Source organism: Rhizophagus irregularis, chromosome 12 (genome assembly GCF_026210795.1).
Source record: "Rhizophagus irregularis chromosome 12, complete sequence".
Classification (NCBI taxonomy): domain Eukaryota; kingdom Fungi; phylum Glomeromycota; class Glomeromycetes; order Glomerales; family Glomeraceae; genus Rhizophagus; species Rhizophagus irregularis.
In genome coordinates, this window is record NC_089440.1 from 3,504,812 (window position 1) to 3,522,281 (window position 17,470).

A 17,470-nucleotide genomic window follows, 5' to 3' on the forward strand; every position below is an offset into this window, starting at 1 on the left:
TCAAAATTTTTGCTATTAAATTCTTTATATAAAGTAGGATATTGGTTCAATGTCTTGTTGCAAAAATAGGAGCGATCATAAGATTAAGATGCAGACAATATATTTGCGATCAACACCTCATCGCCACAGAAATCTTCCTCCTTGAGATCTGTGAGATCATTATCATCTGCCTTAGCTGGAGTAATTTGAGGTATAAATGGTGTATTTATCTCAGGCAATTTTTTTCTGGGACGGGCTGTTTCAGAAATTTTGGACACATGACCAGTTTCTGGAGATAACTTACCATAATCTATGATCTTTTAAAATTGCGTATCAGTAAGCTCTGAAATGGAATTTACGCTATATAAATTAATATACTTGATCTTATTTAAACGCACCTTTTCAAATAATTTATAGTTTTTTTCAGCTCTCTGGATTTTCTTACACAAGCTATCCTGTGATACATAGGGTGTGGAATGTCCGTTACAGTCCAGTTAAAGTCCTAGGACTTATTGGTCCTGGTACACGAATAGACCAGACTTAGTCAAAGACTAATACCTTGGACTGAGTCCGGACTAAGTCCGAACTATTGCTTTATTATATTTTATTTAATAAAAAACTTATAAAAATAGGCCGATTTTTTTTATTTTTTATTTTTTTAAACGTTTATTAGCTATTATTTAATTACCGTATATCGCAGGCCACAGTACCCCCCCTATGCACAGTACCCCTTTAAAAAAATTTATCGGAATTTTAAAGTACCCGGATACTTTACATAGAAATCTTCAATTTAAAATCTTAGAATTTGTAAAATACCCGGGGTATAAATCCCGGATACAACTTTATTTATTAAAACGGAGTATTATTTATTAGTTATTCATTATTGTAATACAAATATATTTATAGTAATATACTCCTTAATCGATTCTTTATTTCTAATTATATGCAAGTTTAATAATTAGCAATTTTATTTGATAAAATGGAATAAAATAATATAAAAAAATTTACCTTATATACTTTTTTTAATTCGCTTAGTCTATGACGCATTTCTCCATGATCATCAGAATCTTGGTAATCATAATTACCATCATCTTCCTCTTTCTCACTTTCACTTTTGTCATTATCTTCTTCCCGACCAACTTCAACAACAACTTTAACGTCCCATTTATTCTCGTAGTTAGTTTCTTCGGGATATTCTTCTTCATAATTTTCATCGGTTGAGTTATCAAAATTTTCTAACACTTCGTTATCTCTATTCAATAAACTATTATGATCAAAAATACAATCATCTTCCGAACTATCAATATTTGTCGAAACTCCACAACTTTTAAAGGATCTTTGAATAAGATTTTCATCAACTTCATCCCATGACTCTTTAACCCATGTTGCGACTGTTGAATAAGAAGGTCTTTTAATCTTTCCCGCTGGAGTAAAAGTATGAATATTTGATATCATCCAATTATTATACCGATCTTTAACCTATAATTTCACTAATATTAGTAACTAATAAGAATAAAATTGAAGTAAAAAGATCAAATAATTACCTTAGATTTAAAACTCTTATTAATTGCAACGTCTAATGGTTGCAATTTGGATGTACAACCGCCAGGAATTACGGCAATATTTGTATTTTTTTCCACAAATCGATTTTTGACAGAATTTACTATATGCCCACGAAAAGAATCTAATACTAATATAGAACGTGGATTTCCAAAACGGTTCCTTGAAGTCCAAACGTTCTCAACCCACCACAACATTTCCTGTTCGTTAACCCACCCTTTTTCATTAGCTCTTATGTAAATACCGTGTGGAAAATTTTCTTTCGGAATATTTTTCAGTTTGAAAATGCAAACTGCAGGAAGTTTCGTACCGTCAGCCATACATGCAAGTATAACTGTAAATGATGATCGTTCGATGACCAGTTGTACGAATACTTACCGTTTTTGCTCCTTTTTGGTTTATAGTTGTATTACTCGGCAAATTAAACCACATGGGCGTTTCATCCATATTGCCTATATATTTTAGTTCATATTTATTATGAATTCTTAGGTACATAATATAACTCAAAAAAATATTTTGCTTTTCAATTAAATCTGATGGCAGTTCATTGCCGTATCAGTTGTTCTACGACGCTCACTAAGGTCATATCTTCCTAGAAATCCTTCAAGCCACTTATTAGAAAATTTGAACCCAGCAATACCCGGATTATTTGCTAATAATTCTGGACTTTTGGATAAGGAAATGGCTTTATTGGTAATTAATTTTCGAGTAACAGCATTTCCATTGGCTCTTTTTTCACTTATCCATGCAAATAAATCATCTTCTAATTTCGGATATCTGGCAGGTTTACCCGGATGAAGTTTAGCCACATGAGAAGTAGTCGTTAACAAAGTTCCTTTTTTATTTTTCCAATCACGCAGTTGTTTGGGCTGAATATCAAATCTTTTGGCAGTTCCACGTATATTTCTATTATTATTTTCATAATAATGCACTATCATTAATTTTTCCCTTACATTCCATTGTCTTCGTTTCTTTTGTGGTAAACGATTGCGTGTTTTTTTATTTTTCTTGTTGCCAATAACTACCATTTTACTTTTAGCAGAAAGAAAAAAAAACGCGTAAAATAAAGACACGTAAATCAAACAAAGACATTTTTATGTATGAATAGGGGTATTTAGATAAGTAATTTTGTGTAAAATATCTTGAAAAAGTATCAAGATATGAGAAATAGGATACATTTAGAAATTCTTAACGAGAGATTACATCATAGTGATTATCCATAATACTCGGATATTATACATGGCAAGTCACGTATTTTAAAAATCCTGTACCCTCCTATGTATAGTACCCACTCATATAATATACCCCCGGGTACAGGTCCAAATGCCCAAAATTTGCAAGATACCCGGGGTACTGTGACCCGCGATATACGGTAATCAGCTGATCTAATGTTGATCATAATCATATATTATTATTATTGTAATACCGTTAAGCCACATTAATTTTTTTCACACACAACACAACGAAACTATTAATTTTTTCAAAAATTATTTTTCTTTTTGCGGCTACTTCCAATTCCTTTCTCAAGTTAGCTTTTTGAACACAATAAAGCGCGAGCTGTTTCTGGAAGCATCCTATTCCTTGTACGGGTTATAGTATTACTTGCTACAGAGAAAGCTTGTTCGCATGGTACACTGGTAGCTTGGATAGACAAATAATCTCGTGCCATTGCTCCCAATGCTGGAAATTCTCGAAAATGAGCTTTCCACCATAGCAAAGGTTCAACATTATTATCACAGGTAGAAGAAGATACCGATCAAGTTCTTCATAAATTCCAGACGACCTTCGATCTCCTTACTGATCTTTCTGTTTGCGAATCTGAAATAGCCAACCGTCTTCTCTTCAACTGATGGAAATATTCACGGTTGCTTACTGTTTCTTGATTAGTATTAGGTAATGATGTTAGAAGTGGTGATACATTATACTCGGCAAAGTGGCTTTTTATTGCATTTACTGCATTTGTTGATTTTTCTCCTGTTGCAAACAAAGTAAGTTTAGTACGTGGATCTAAAATTGTAGCTACTATGGTGGATGAATCCACTCTTGATTATACTCAATATCTGAAGATGATTCATATTCGTCATAATCAGCATCATCAAAATCATTATCTGACATTTTTATTGGAAAGGAAAAGTTAATGGTAAAAATGAAACAAAGACAGAAAATGGAATAAAGACAGAAAATAAACTCGGTTTATTTAATGGAACACAGGAATTTATTAAAACGCGATTGATCTACATTGATAATTAAATTAATCATATGATTACTGACTAGCTGTTAAATGATCATAACTTTAATTTATATTATTATTATTATAAAGACTAGTTTGGGACCGTCCTAATTAGATCCCAAAAATTAGGACTCAGTCCTGCTAAGGCTGAGTCCAAAGATTCAGTCTTAAAGTCCGGAACTTGAACTTTCCCCCACCCTAGTGATACATCCCTAAGTTTTAGCCCTAATTCTTGCGATCTTTTCTTGCAAAAGATAGAAAGCTGTTCTGTGATGATGTTATAAAGCTACCTCTTGTCTTCTTTTTACCAAATTTACTACTATTGCTTTTGATAATCTCATCAAGCTGATCTCTAAAATCCTTTCAGTAGAGGTACCAACATAAAATTTCTTCCCGATTAGCTCGATTTGCCCTATCTTCAGCATCGATGGCTTTGTCACATAACTGAGTTAAATGTTGTAAGGCTTTATCAATACTGTAGGTAACTTTTTCAGGACGGGCTGTCTCAGAAACTTCAGTCACATTATTATAGTTTATAAAGGGCAGACTATTAGATTTCGGAAGGGACTGAATAATTCGTGCTTGAGTTCATCTATTCCTTTTTTTTATGCAACCTGCTATCCCCAGTAACTCTCTTTTGATCATGGATCACTAGATCAGAGGTAGGACACTTGATCTTTTGAGGCATTTTCTCTTCAGGATGTGTTGGAAGAGATTCTTGGGCTTGGCTAAAGGTGTTAAAGTAAAGTTTCTTTCTTTCAGCTTAGCATTTCCGATTTCTTTACCTAATCTCATTACTAACCTTTTCTTATTTATCTCATCCAAGAAAGCATCCATTTTCTTGTTTTCGGGTAATAAAATATCTACCAATAGTTTTTTGTATTGCTTTACTGTAAGCGCTGCAACTAAATTGAAGTTAGATGAAGTGTTGTTAGAAGAATTATCAATTAGCAACTGGTTCTATTCTACTTTCGTGAGTCTATCTATAAATTCAACATTCTCAGATTCTAATTTCTCGATTCTGGCCTTGAGTTTGGCATTTTCAGCATCACACTACTTATTCGTTTCTTCAGTTGATCTTAGAGCTTTAGCAATCCTACGTTTAAGTTTAGCTCTCTTAGCATTAAACTCTGAGATTTTTCTTAAGATTAAGTATTTCAGTATTCTGATACCAAGCTGCATAATGTCTTATCTCAATAATTTAAGGCTCAGATGTGTTAGCTTCGTTAACTGACGTGATCAATAATAATAATAATAAATTTATATATAAAAGGAATTGTTCAATATTCTGAAAAATGTCAAAAAATTTCTGGGATATAATAGGACCCGCTTACTTATAATAAAGGTCATCGTAAAAAATTGGCCCTTTACTAATAGTTTTTATCTTACTTTTTTCTTAAATTCTATTGGTTAATTAGCTAAAAGGGAAAAAATCATAACAACTGAATGTAACATAAAATTTCCTTTTATAGTAAGATCTGCAAAGAATTATTTATATATGATTTTTACCTTAGGCCTGGGGGTGACTTATCTTATAAATAAGCGGGATCCTGATATAATATCTCAGAAAAATACCAAGAAAAATTTTTTTATTAATACATGTGAAAAATAAATACAAATGTTCGGGATGTAGCCCATGATATATGACAATTTTTTTTTCTATGCTAATTCAATCCTACTAATCCTACAGTCTAACTAACCACGTGACTTGAAAATTCGCCCTGCATTCTTTATGAAATGGCTGTTATAAAGTACATATTTATTAATGAAAAGAAACTAGAGTTACAAGAAATCGTAATACAGGAATTTGGTAATAATAAATTCTTACATATTATATCTAGCAAGCTAGATATTTGAGCTGTTTCTTCTCAAAAAGTTTTCTCTTCTTTTTTGTGTCCTTCTGACTTGCCATCTCAAAGTCAATCAGATAGATGTCATCATTATCATTAATTAAGATGTTTTCCTCCTGAATGTCATTATGAAGGATGCCATGCTTGTGGATCGCTTCTAATAGGATCCAGAAATATATATAAAAGGGTCAGGTTTGAGTTTGCGTATTTTGAACTAAAAAAATCATGAAAATCTTTCCTTTTTGTGATAATTTTTAATAATGCCAGTCAGCATTTATTTCCTATTATAGAGGTCATCTAAAGCAGAGGCAAATCATGTGACTTCAAAAAAAATTGTTTTCATAAAATAAAACTTTTACCATATATTCAACCATTTTAAATACACATCCTAAATGCATTTTTGCCTGCTCTACAAGTTTACTTAGAGCACAGAGTAGGGTTTTGAATGCTGTTTTTGATTTATTTGACTTTTTCAATTTCATTATTCATTTTTAGATATGATCAGCAAAGTTTCATTCATTCATATGTAAAGTCAAAAACAATATTCAAAATCCACTTTTTTTTCTTAAGTAAACTTGTAAAGCAGATAAAAATACACTTATATTATGATTTTGAAGTTTCTATTAATCTTTTTTTTATAAAAAATTAATCTAATTAAAATTAAACTGAATCACGTGATTTGCCACCACTTTAGATGACCTCCTATTATAGTAACCGACTGACATTATCATAATTCTGGTCCTGAAAAAATGCGTACAGCTCATAGTAAAAAATTTTTTTTATCACCTGATCCCTATATATATATTTCTGGATCCTCTTCTAATCCCTTAATTGTAAGATCTATTTTTTTATTGTCTATTATGCATATCCTTTCTAAATGCATATATATAACCAGTTCTGAGGTATGTATATTTATAAAGGTGTTACTATATTGCGCAATTACTATATACTTTTCAAAAGTTAGTTTATATTTAAAAATAATTATATTTTAAATCAAATCTTATAAATTTGCCTATAAAGATACTAGTAAAAAATAGTTAAAGTAGTTAAATTTTATTTGTACAAATATTAGTAATTTATACAACTGATATAAAAAATGAAAATTTGTAAAAAAAAGTATATTTTTACTCAATAAAAAAAGTATATATATATTGATAATAATAAAATGTTCTATACAAAAATTTATTTTTCCATTGAATCAAATTAAATGAATATTCTAAGCAAGAAGTAAAATAATTTGAAAAGAAAAAGTAAAGAAAAGTAAAGAAAAGTAAAGAAAAGAAAAAAAGAGAAAGGAAAAAAAAATAAATTGATGCTGCTGTACAAATTATTATGTGAATGTAAATTATGAATATGAGTGATGGAAAGGAACAGAGGTTTACAGACTCTACACTTGGTTGATTGACCTTTTATATAAACACCGAAATTTGCCGTGTTAGATAATCCTCAACAATTAATAATAAAAATAGAAATGTATTTTAACAAATGGTTAGACATTTACCGGCTGACACTATCAAATAAGCGCTCAATATCTGCTGCGCACCTAGTAAACGAATGGCTCCAGAAATTATATCGAGGATTCTTGATCAATTCAATAAATGTGATTAAAAGTCCCCATGGATGTGGTCGATTGACAATTAATCTTTCGAGAAGTACCCTAGAATTAAACAAGTGTAACATAGATTATTTGTAAAAATTCCCTGAAATTAAGAGTTAAAATTAAAAATGATAGTTTAATATACCTTGTCACTTGTTCTTTGATTACTTCTTGATTACCCTCTGCAAATAAATATAATAATATACAACTGAAATAATGCGTATGACTATTAGGATATCGAAGTTGATTGGCGATAGCACTCAAAAAAAGATATCGACCTAGTTTTTTTCCAATAATAATAATATTATATATGAGCATATATAAATAAATAATTGCTTTATAAATATAAATATAGCTTACCCTCAGAATCCAAATCAATAAGCAATTGTTGGAAAATATCCATAGGTGCGCTATGTGTAAGTGTATTTGACCCTTGATTCGATTTGTTGTGTAGTTGACTAATCGCTTGAATACCGACATAAAGGACAAGAGCGTTGATTACTGGAACATTGTATTTAGATCCAGTTGATAATATCTCTGGCTGATTATTGGAATCAAGCATCAGTTTTTGTTTTAAATCCGATGGAAACGATATGGGTGAACGTGATTTTAAATAGTTATCGATATCATTTTTAAGATTATTGGCGACCAAAGCAGACGCATAGTCTGACAATACACGTGGTGACTGTGATATTTCAGGCAACAAATCGACTTTCAAATTTGGGGTGAATGGATCAGGTAATCTCATATTACGTGGAAATGCGCTTAAGATCAAGTTCCGAAGTTGAATACAAGATGGTGGAATAACGTCACAAAAGCTGAAATGATAATCACAGAGAAATTCGGGAAAATCATGTAACAACACAAGCAAAACTCTCAGTGTCCCTTTATAAAGCAATCTTGTAGTATCGATCATCTCAACGTTGCGTAAAAATGGAACAAGAAATTTGAATAAGCATAAGAGAAGCTTATGAAATGCAGGCCATCCCTAATAAACAACAAACAAAATATTAATATTATATAAAAAAAATGTTTCATACCGACTTTATGAAAAAGGCTAACCTTTTGATTCTCTGCGAGTAAGAGTTTGGGCATGAATAAACGATGAGAGATTAATGAAAGCCATGCAAAAGTAAAACCAGGAAAGAACAAAGGTTGCAAAGTATGGAAAGTATTATTGCTATAAATTAACAAAAAAAAAAAATATTTAAGCATTGACCTTTTTTTATAGGAAAGTTTTACATATTAAAATATTAATGTAAAAAAAAATACCTTAAAGCTGTAAGAATTTGGAAGTAAATAGGTTGAAGTTGTTGCTCATATGAATTTAGATCATTCAGTAAACTTGAAAATAATCGGAAAAATGGCTTTTGATTAAACTGCTGACGACGCTGTTCATGTGCTTGTGCAAGCACCAACACGATAATTGACAATATTTTTGTAAGATAATTGATTTTAGCAACATTGTTGTTAATTCCTTCTGGATCCGAGTGATATTTTACTAATAAAACAATAAGTTTTGAAAAAGCGTCAATAGCCTGGTAAGCGACGACAGGTGTTGCCTGAATAGTCGCCTTTTGTTTCAAATAGTGATCGACGCTCATCTCTGTACAAACACGGAAAAACATTGAGGATATTTCCTCTCCTTTTAATACACCTTGTTGTTGCAACTTTTAAATAATAAAATTTAAATGAGTTTAAAGTAAAAATACTATGCTAATAAAATAATGTAAACTTGCTAAATATCTGACCTGGATAATGAAAGTGGCATAAGTTTTTTCGTTTGAAGCTGAATGTTGATAAACCCGTACCCATTCAACAAAGAAGTAAGTCAGTTGATCACGCAATCCCATATTTTCTACTTCTTTGTTAAGAACCTCTCGATTTACCCGTGGTCTCAAATCTTCTAAAAGTTGAATAACGCTATTCGAGTAAAAATAAATTAATTAATTAGATAAGAATTAATGAAATAAAAATTTTTCATTTGTTTTTAAAATTTTTTTTACTTACGCCTCAGGAGCCTTGCCACGTTGCGTTAATCTAGTTAGAGCATCTAACGAATCCACAAAATCACTACGTTTAGCACAAGGAGGATCTCTTAAAGCACATTCTCGGATCAATTTTGTGGTAAAATCGATCACAGTTGGTCTTCCATTTTCGATGAGTTTTGCAAGTTGAGTATCTTGATCACTGGCATTAATAAGACCGGCTTTGATTAAGGCGACAACTACTGGTACAATAAATTTGCGCTAAATGAAAATTTTTCGATTTTGTAAGTAAATAATTTAATGTTGTTAGGTAATCATGAGATATAAAAAAAAAAATCAAAGCCTACTTCATCATCTGCGTAAATTAACCAAGCAGTAACTTCCTTGTTGACTTTGTAGGAAATTTCGCAAAGCTTTTCGAGAAGCGTAACATATACTTCCCGTGAGAGATTTGAATCATTCTTATACAATAGCTGAACAACTTTTTGTGAAAAATGTAACGCAGTCTCATCGCGGTTAAATGATTGAGTAGCTAATAAAGGAATTTCTTTGACTAACAACCGAATATCGTGGTTAGGGGGCAGAGATGCCCAGGAAGCATGTGGTGATTTGCTTATCGCTTTATCCAACTCTGAAAGATATTGTCCAAATTTCTCCAAACTCTGGTGAGCTGTGATTGGCATTTGCACTTGTGGACTATCAAATGGCATTTCAGTAGGATTATATGGGTGACCAATACCGAAATCTTGACCTCTTAGCATACCAGATCTTACGTTACGATCGTTATAAATTTCCGCAGCTTGATTACTTAAACGTGGAATACGAGAAAAATCTTCATATACTCTCAATTGTTGAGGCAATAGACCATTAGGCTTCAATCGTAATGGTTCAGGTAGAGTACTCATATAGCGCGAGATACCCGAATAAACTGACATATCATAATATGGTTGGCCGGTTCTTTCCCTATGCTTTTTGCGATTACTAAATGATGAAGCCAATGATTCATCAATTTCAGGAACTGCCTTATCCATAGCTGCTTTCTCAATAAAAGTACAAGCTAAATCCAGATTATCAGCTACTATTACGAGAATTGCTTGTTCGGATATACTTTGTTCGCTAAATCCATTCTGCAAGAGTAAAGTTCTCAAATGTGTTGCCATACTAATTCTCAAAGGTTCTTTACAGGTTACTAAAGCTAAACTACCGGCCAAATTTTGTACCATTAAGTGAGCTGCATTTCTCATCTTTTCTTCATTTGGTTCCATTGCAAAATCTTTAATTATTAATTCTCGTGTTGAAATTCCAGCAATAGTCACAGATCTTTCAACCACTGGAGTAATAATTTCACGGATAGCTCTATCAATAGCCATATGAACAAGTTTCCTTAACCCCTGATTTGCAAATACACCTGGTATATTAGGGTTGATTGTAATGAATTGTCCCAAGTTCGTGATAGGTTCATCCATTAGTGGTAACGAAGGATGGCTAGTGGGCGTGGATGGAACAGGAACTTGCGATGGCTGTGGCGGTAATTTACTGATAGGCCATTTATCAAATTCTTGTGCAAGTTTATCCGTTTGATTTGTAGCTAATTCTTTCGGTGGACGATCTTTAATGATCGTTGTTGGTTCTATGTCTTTAAGTTCAATGTCTAAACTTTTACATAGTACTTCAATTTCGAATTTAAGATTAAGTTTTAAATCCGCATATTGATACAATTCTACTAACAATTTGAGAATAGCCATTAACCATGGATTTGGAGGTTTGAAAACCTTGCTTTTGCTCGCTTGCTCAAGTACTTTACATACAAAAGGAATAGCCACTATTAATCTATTGTTATCGTATCCTTCAATCAAAAGCTCCTACGAAGAAAAAAGGGTTAAAACACCAAGGAAAAAATAATAAATATTAATTCTACCTAATCACAAACCTTAAACGCGATGTTTTTATGTTTAATAGGCTTATTTTTAGCCAATGTCATACCGCCAAGCCATGATCCGAGATTCTTCAATAAAGAACGTTCAGATGACGATTGTACAGTTTTTTCGGAATTCAGTAACACTCTGATATTCGCAAATGACTCATGTAAAACATGGCGACAAAGAGATTGACTTTCTAGTGACTCAAGGAATTGAAGATAAAGTTGATGATAATTTGGTTCAATGCTAGCTCTTTTTACTACTAGGTAATTAGCGAACCAACGATAATGAGACTCTTTGAGAATATCTTTCATTTCAGCAACTTTAGTTTCTAAATTACTTTGAGCAACATTGTTGATGATAAAAAGGATTTTGTCCTGAATTGCTTCGCTTGGAACTTCATAGTCAACTTTATCGGCCGCTAATAACGTATCAAGGTTCAAAGCAGTGAAAGCTGGCCTATCGATAATTTTGTTATTTTGTTCGGAGGCAGGTTTATTATTAGAGTTAACATCTGTACTTGAACTATTATTTACAGCTTTGGAAGTAGATTGTTCATTATTAATGCTAATACTAATAGTAGTAGGGGACGTGATAGCGGGAGTAGCTGTGAGAGTCGTAGAGCTACCCTTGTTCGCATTAAGAGCAAGTGTAGACCTAACAGATTGTACAATTTCAGGATGAGCTTGTTGTAGTTGTGTAATTTGCAAAAGATGTGAGCAGTATTGTGGCCATTCTGGAAGACGAGATTGAAATTGTAATAAAGCTTGAACTCCAAAATTGAACATTTTAGAATCAGAGGGACTCCTAAGAGCATTCAAAACGTAACGGAGAGCAATACCGAGCGCTTCATATATCACAAGTTGATATTGAATGAGTGACCCGAATATTACGCTAGTGATCGTTAATTCTCTTTGTGGATATTTTGGGAAAAATTGATATTCGTCGAATAAATTGTGTACCATACAAGAAAAAATTTGGTTTTCTCTCTTTTCTTTAGAATGTTTAAACCTCTGTAATAGTTTAATAAAATCTTCAATGCCGATTTCCTGTCGATACACCCGTTCATAATATGAATTTGCTTCTTCTTCTACATCAGCTGTGAAAGTTTGATCCGGCGCATTTCCGTCAGTGGAGGACGAATTCAAAAGACGTGGATAGACATGTATAGATGTATTATTAATTTCTTTGAATAATTCAGAATTTGCTGGAGACATTGAACTTTTATAAATGAAGTATTAGAATTGGTTAAATAATTGTTAAAAATTGTGTATTCAGAAAATTATTAATAGATAGCAAACCTGTTTGAGAGAATACGCAGGAAAATAGCAAACACGTCACCGGTAAGTTTTACTGACTGAAGATTACCATTATTTTCACGCGTAACTTCCATAGCAATTTTTTGACTGAGAAATTCTAAACAATCGTGAACAAATGAATCACCAAATTCAATTATATTGTCCTGTAGCCATTTTTCCAAATTAAGGTATTCTCTGCGTGAAGCGAGAGCTGCCAAGTCAATTGAGAAAGAAAATGGTTGAACAGCTAAAAGTGGATTCAATATCTGCTGACAAATAATTCAAAAAGATAAATTGTTTAACAACATTAGCATTGCTAATAAAAGTAACTTAAGTTCTTTTGTCAAATAATCTAAAGAAAACAAGGAAAGTTATATTAACAATCTAAACATTTACCTTCAAATCCTGTGCAATATCTAATATCCTTGATATGGTCATAGCGTCTTTTTTATACATTTCAAGGCATCCTTCAACGAAGAGATTACTATTAACTTGCCATAGTCGTGTAAGAACAGGTGTTGAACTTGAATGCCCGGTTAAGAACATCAAAACTAATCTGTTCACTATTTCTTGATGCAGTGGATTCCATGGTTTCTATAAGATAACATCAATATCAATTTTTTTAAATAATAAACATAAAGTAACAATGATATAAAACCATAATAACAATATTTACTTGTACTTGAGCAAGTCCTAAGCACATGACTTCAGGAGTTTGTTTAGATGCTCTTTCGAATAACTGTCTAACTTCTTCAAAAAGGTCAGTATCGGCCATTTTGATCATAGCTTCAATCAACTCAACCGAATTCCATGGATTCGCTGTGAGCATTCCGGACATTGATTTAAGATTTGCGTTTGATGTCGCAAAATCATCCGTAGATAAAACCTTTTGCACAGGATAATCATTAATGTTAAAAATGTCAGGCGGCGCTTGCACTATACGACGTAAGAAGTTAAATTGTCCGTTGATATTATTCCAATGTCCCCAAAATACATGTAGAGGAAATTGCTGTTGATCCTAGATCATAAAGAAAATTATTAACTTTATTTAAAAATAATAATTGATATAAGTATTAATTTACCTTAACTGCTTTCTTGAAACTTGATAAAATTATTTCCAAACCCTTTGTATCATTAATGCTAAACTCTGGATAATCTAACTTTTCTATTACTTTATTCCAATCCAAATGAGGTTGCTAGAATAAAAAAAAAATTTATTATTTAGTACAAATACAAGTAAAATAAAGTGACAATCATTTTTATTGTCATTCAAAGTCTAAATCGGTTGATGTTGAAGTCATTTAAGGAACTTTTTATTATATTAAAAAAAAAGTTACTGACCAGTTCCACTAAAGTTGATGCGAATATTTCAATATCCCATGTCTGTTTGTGTTCTTGAAGATCGGTAACTTGATTCCATGCACTACCATCCTCAATATGCGTTCTTGCCATCATACCAATAGCTTGAGCAACATCATCCTCTCTGATAATTTCACCAGATTCAGCTGACGTTACTCCCAGTTGATTCAAAATATTTAGAAATGCGGAAGCGGAACTACAACAATTATAACCTGCATCATGCATAATTTTGGGCAATGTAACCCGAGCTTGATCACTTGGTTCTCCCATTTTAATATTAGAAAAATTGCTAAATACATTTATTTCATTGAAAATAAGCATTAAAATTATAAAAAATACACTGATACCGAGAAATACAATGATTATACTTACACTGATTCAGGAAGAGGAAAAGGAACAACAGGCTTGGAGGTATCACTTTGCGCAGGTAGAGAATTTCTTTTTTCGGCTTCGAAATAGGCAATTAGATGTTGCTTAAGTTTATCCGATAAATTAGCTTGAACTGGTTGATCTCCTAGAGCTTCAAATAATGGATCTATATTCTGCTTAATAATTTCGCGTGCTATAGATTGATTTTTTTATCAAAAGAAAAAAAAAAATTGTTATGATCTGTGCAACATTTAAACATTATAATAAAGCATCAATATGTTTGTAAATGGACCTAACCTTGTTCTACAATTTCCTTTCTATTTGCCGATAACAATGAAATACAAAATCCAACTTTTTCGGGTGGGTTAATTCCAACGTTTTCTAAAAAACTATTTAAGTCAAGGTCTTTAAAAGAATCGCTATTGTCTACGGAATTTAAAGCTTCACAGAAAACAGCCGAAAGAGCAGGATCACTTGCAGCTTCTATAACTTTTTCAATTAATAGACGATAGCTCAAAGAATGGTTGAGCAATTCCGAGCTACGGGCTCCAGTATTACAAATTCTTGAATCAATAAGAAGTCGTCGCAATAAATGAAAATGTGTATCCTGGCCGTGTTGATCTATAAGCTACAATTTAAAATTAAATAGCGTGAGGTAAAAATTGTTAGTAAGTTTTTTGGCTGTCAACAAAACTTTTATACTGCTAGTCCCAAACGATTACAACTTTTTTAAAATTAGATCTTTTATATTTAACTACTTAGACGTTAAGAGATCTAAACACGAATGTATTAAAACTTACAGAATTAATTTCGGCTACGTTGAGAGCGTAATTCTCAGCCGAAAGGGTAGACAACCGGAAGGAAATTTGAGCTTTTACAATGTTGATTAAGCTCGTTTGAGAAGATCTCAAGTGATGGGGCGTAGTGGACGACGTCTTTGCTGTAGTAGAATTACTATTAACAGGCGGTGGGGAGAAGGACGTGAAAGATGGTTCCTCACTGTTCATAATGGGGAGGGGCACATTATTTTCTTTATTGTGAACAGAAGGAATCCGAGGTGCAAACCAACAATGAGGCTTTGAAGCTGGTTTTTTTTTACGATTTTATTATTTCACTGCTTACATCATCGATAATTCATAAATTTAGCTAGAACAAAACGTGATTCGGATAAACCAAATAAATTTCTTTGATTATCAAAATTCGTATATCAGATATGTATATTAAAAAATGATTCCTAAACAATTTCCAAGATTATTAGCAGTACGTGACTTGGTAAAAATATATGGTTTAACAGCAAAGTCTCAACTTAGTCAAAATTTTATTTTAGATAAAAATATCACAGGTTATTAAGGATGAATGATGAATTGGCGCGTTCAATGATTTAAAGAATAAAATTTATTAAATTTTTTTTTTTAGATAAAATTGTAAAATATGCAAAAATAAGTCAAAATGATACGCTTGTCGTTGAAGTAGGGCCCGGTATTTTGAATACTTTTATTATATGCTATAACTCTAATAAATCCTTAAATATAAAGAGAAGTAATTTTTTTAGGGCCTGGTTTGTTGACAAGGTCAATATTAGAAACAGGAATTTCTAACATCGTAGTCATAGAGAAGGATGGCCGATTTTTACCTACTCTTATGGTAAGTTTCTTAAAATCGATTGTTATAACTATCGAGCAAAAATTTACCGATCGATAAAATTTTTCTTATGTAGCAATTAGCAGAAGCTTCCGAGCACACTTTAAAAGTAAGGTACGTTTCAGATAATTTGTTTATATTTGAAGAGATGACTATTGCAAATCATTTTTTAGATAATAAAAGGCGATATGTTAAAAATCGATCACGAAAAGATTATGAAAGCCGCACATATAGATGAAGATAGAATCCAGGGTATTCCTTCATTTTTTTTTATTAAAAAAAAATTAATTTAATTAAAAATATATTTTTAATCGCTATATCATATTAGTCTCTAATTTACATCTAATTGGAAATCTACCGTTTAATATTGCATCTTCATTTCTCGTACAATGGATAAAAATGTTATCAGATCGATCGGGGATATTTAAATTTTCTAATATTACAATGACATTAATGTTTCAAAAAGAAGTTGGAGATGTGAGAATCTATTTGTTAATAAATTGTTTGTTTGCAGAAGTTTTTATTCTTATTTATTGAATAAATTCGAAAGAGAATTATTGCTGATACAACCAGCCCACAACGTGGTCGAATGTCGGTCTTAGTGCAAAGTTTTTGTGAAGTCAAAAAGATTTATGAAGTTCCTTCAAGTGTATTTGTACCTCGTCCAAAGGTAACAATAACATTTAGTTATGGCACGGAATAAATTACATGTTTACAATAACACGGAATTTTGCTTATCCAAGGTTGATGCAAGTGTAATTCAATTAACCGCTTTACCTAATCCGTTCTTGAAAGGTAATAATAATAATCGTCAAAAAGTGAATAGTTATAAATAAAATTTTATTCAGTCAAAATTCTAAATTTAGCGCCAGTTAATTTGTTGGAAGAAATCGTTGGATATTTTTATTTATTCCGGCGAAAAACGCTAAATTCTATATTTAAGTAAGTTCTTTTTCTTTTATTAATTTTATTATTAATACAGTATTATACGATTTTAATTTGTATATAAAAATTATGTGCCACAGCAAATTGCAAAAGAATTTATCAGAAAATAAAAAAGAAATAATCTTAAAAATCATTGAACAATTGAACGTCGATATGTCATTACGGCCTGAGAATTTAACTGCGGAACAATTTTGTTATTTAACAAAATTATTTTATGATAATTCTTTATCGATTCCCAAAAATTAGTTATATCAAAATAAAACAATAATATATGATGGAACAACTTTAATTCTCGATTTTTAACCTTTGAATTTTTTAATTTATTGTCATTATAAAGAATTTTAATAATTATCAGTTCTGCAATTATCTGATAATATGTCAATTTTCAATTAAAATTGCTAATTATAAACTACTGATAAGTTTGCCTATTCGTTATCACCCTTTGAAAAACTAAATAAGTTATTAATAAAACAACTGATCATTTATTTAAATAAAACAATGATAATTTTTTTAGTAAGAATCATCTTTATCTTGTGACGTCTTACATTTAAGTGATGATATTTTAACCTTTATTTGTGAATTAGGTGTTAAATATTATCATTTATCATCGAAATTCGAAAAACGCTTAATATATAAAAAATGCAAAAAAAATGGTTCATTGAATAGCGTAAATACATAGTACCATACTAAAAGATTTTGTATTACTATCAAGAATTATATCATCATAAAAGTTCT

The 17,470-nt window shown here is 31.4% G+C and overlaps 4 protein-coding genes across 4 annotated transcripts; 1 reads left to right on the plus strand and 3 right to left on the minus strand.

Moving 5' to 3' along the window:
* Positions 1-2,066: 2,066 nt before the first annotated feature.
* Positions 2,067-2,567, minus strand: OCT59_004295 (uncharacterized protein; the record flags this gene model as incomplete). Its single annotated transcript, XM_066148188.1, has 1 exon — positions 2,067-2,567. One exon carries the CDS (start codon positions 2,565-2,567, stop codon positions 2,067-2,069), a length of 501 nt encoding a protein of 166 aa, XP_065996810.1.
* A 994-nt stretch (positions 2,568-3,561) lies between these two features.
* On the minus strand, positions 3,562-4,951 carry OCT59_004296 (uncharacterized protein; the record flags this gene model as incomplete). The annotated part of the gene is made up of 5 exons (XM_066148189.1): positions 3,562-3,647; positions 4,150-4,316; positions 4,384-4,497; positions 4,572-4,674; positions 4,870-4,951. The coding sequence occupies 5 exons, from the start codon at positions 4,949-4,951 to the stop codon at positions 3,562-3,564; spliced, it is 552 nt and encodes a 183-aa protein (XP_065996811.1).
* A 1,794-nt stretch (positions 4,952-6,745) lies between these two features.
* Positions 6,746-15,156, minus strand: OCT59_004297 (uncharacterized protein; the record flags this gene model as incomplete). The annotated part of the gene is made up of 18 exons (XM_025309176.2): positions 6,746-7,025; positions 7,121-7,276; positions 7,362-7,494; positions 7,577-8,204; positions 8,279-8,396; positions 8,489-8,886; positions 8,968-9,139; positions 9,227-9,465; positions 9,552-11,066; positions 11,135-12,344; positions 12,425-12,687; positions 12,818-13,015; positions 13,098-13,439; positions 13,504-13,617; positions 13,763-14,069; positions 14,153-14,342; positions 14,447-14,777; positions 14,950-15,156. The coding sequence occupies 18 exons, from the start codon at positions 15,154-15,156 to the stop codon at positions 7,007-7,009; spliced, it is 6,540 nt and encodes a 2,179-aa protein (XP_025181962.2). The 3' UTR covers positions 6,746-7,006.
* Positions 15,157-15,376: 220 nt separating this feature from the next.
* OCT59_004298 (uncharacterized protein) lies at positions 15,377-16,981 on the plus strand (the record flags this gene model as incomplete). Its single annotated transcript, XM_066148190.1, has 10 exons — positions 15,377-15,491; positions 15,566-15,628; positions 15,702-15,793; positions 15,867-15,899; positions 15,964-16,042; positions 16,119-16,267; positions 16,341-16,460; positions 16,534-16,585; positions 16,657-16,732; positions 16,816-16,981. 10 exons carry the CDS (start codon positions 15,377-15,379, stop codon positions 16,979-16,981), a joined length of 945 nt encoding a protein of 314 aa, XP_065996812.1.
* Positions 16,982-17,470: the final 489 nt, after the last annotated feature.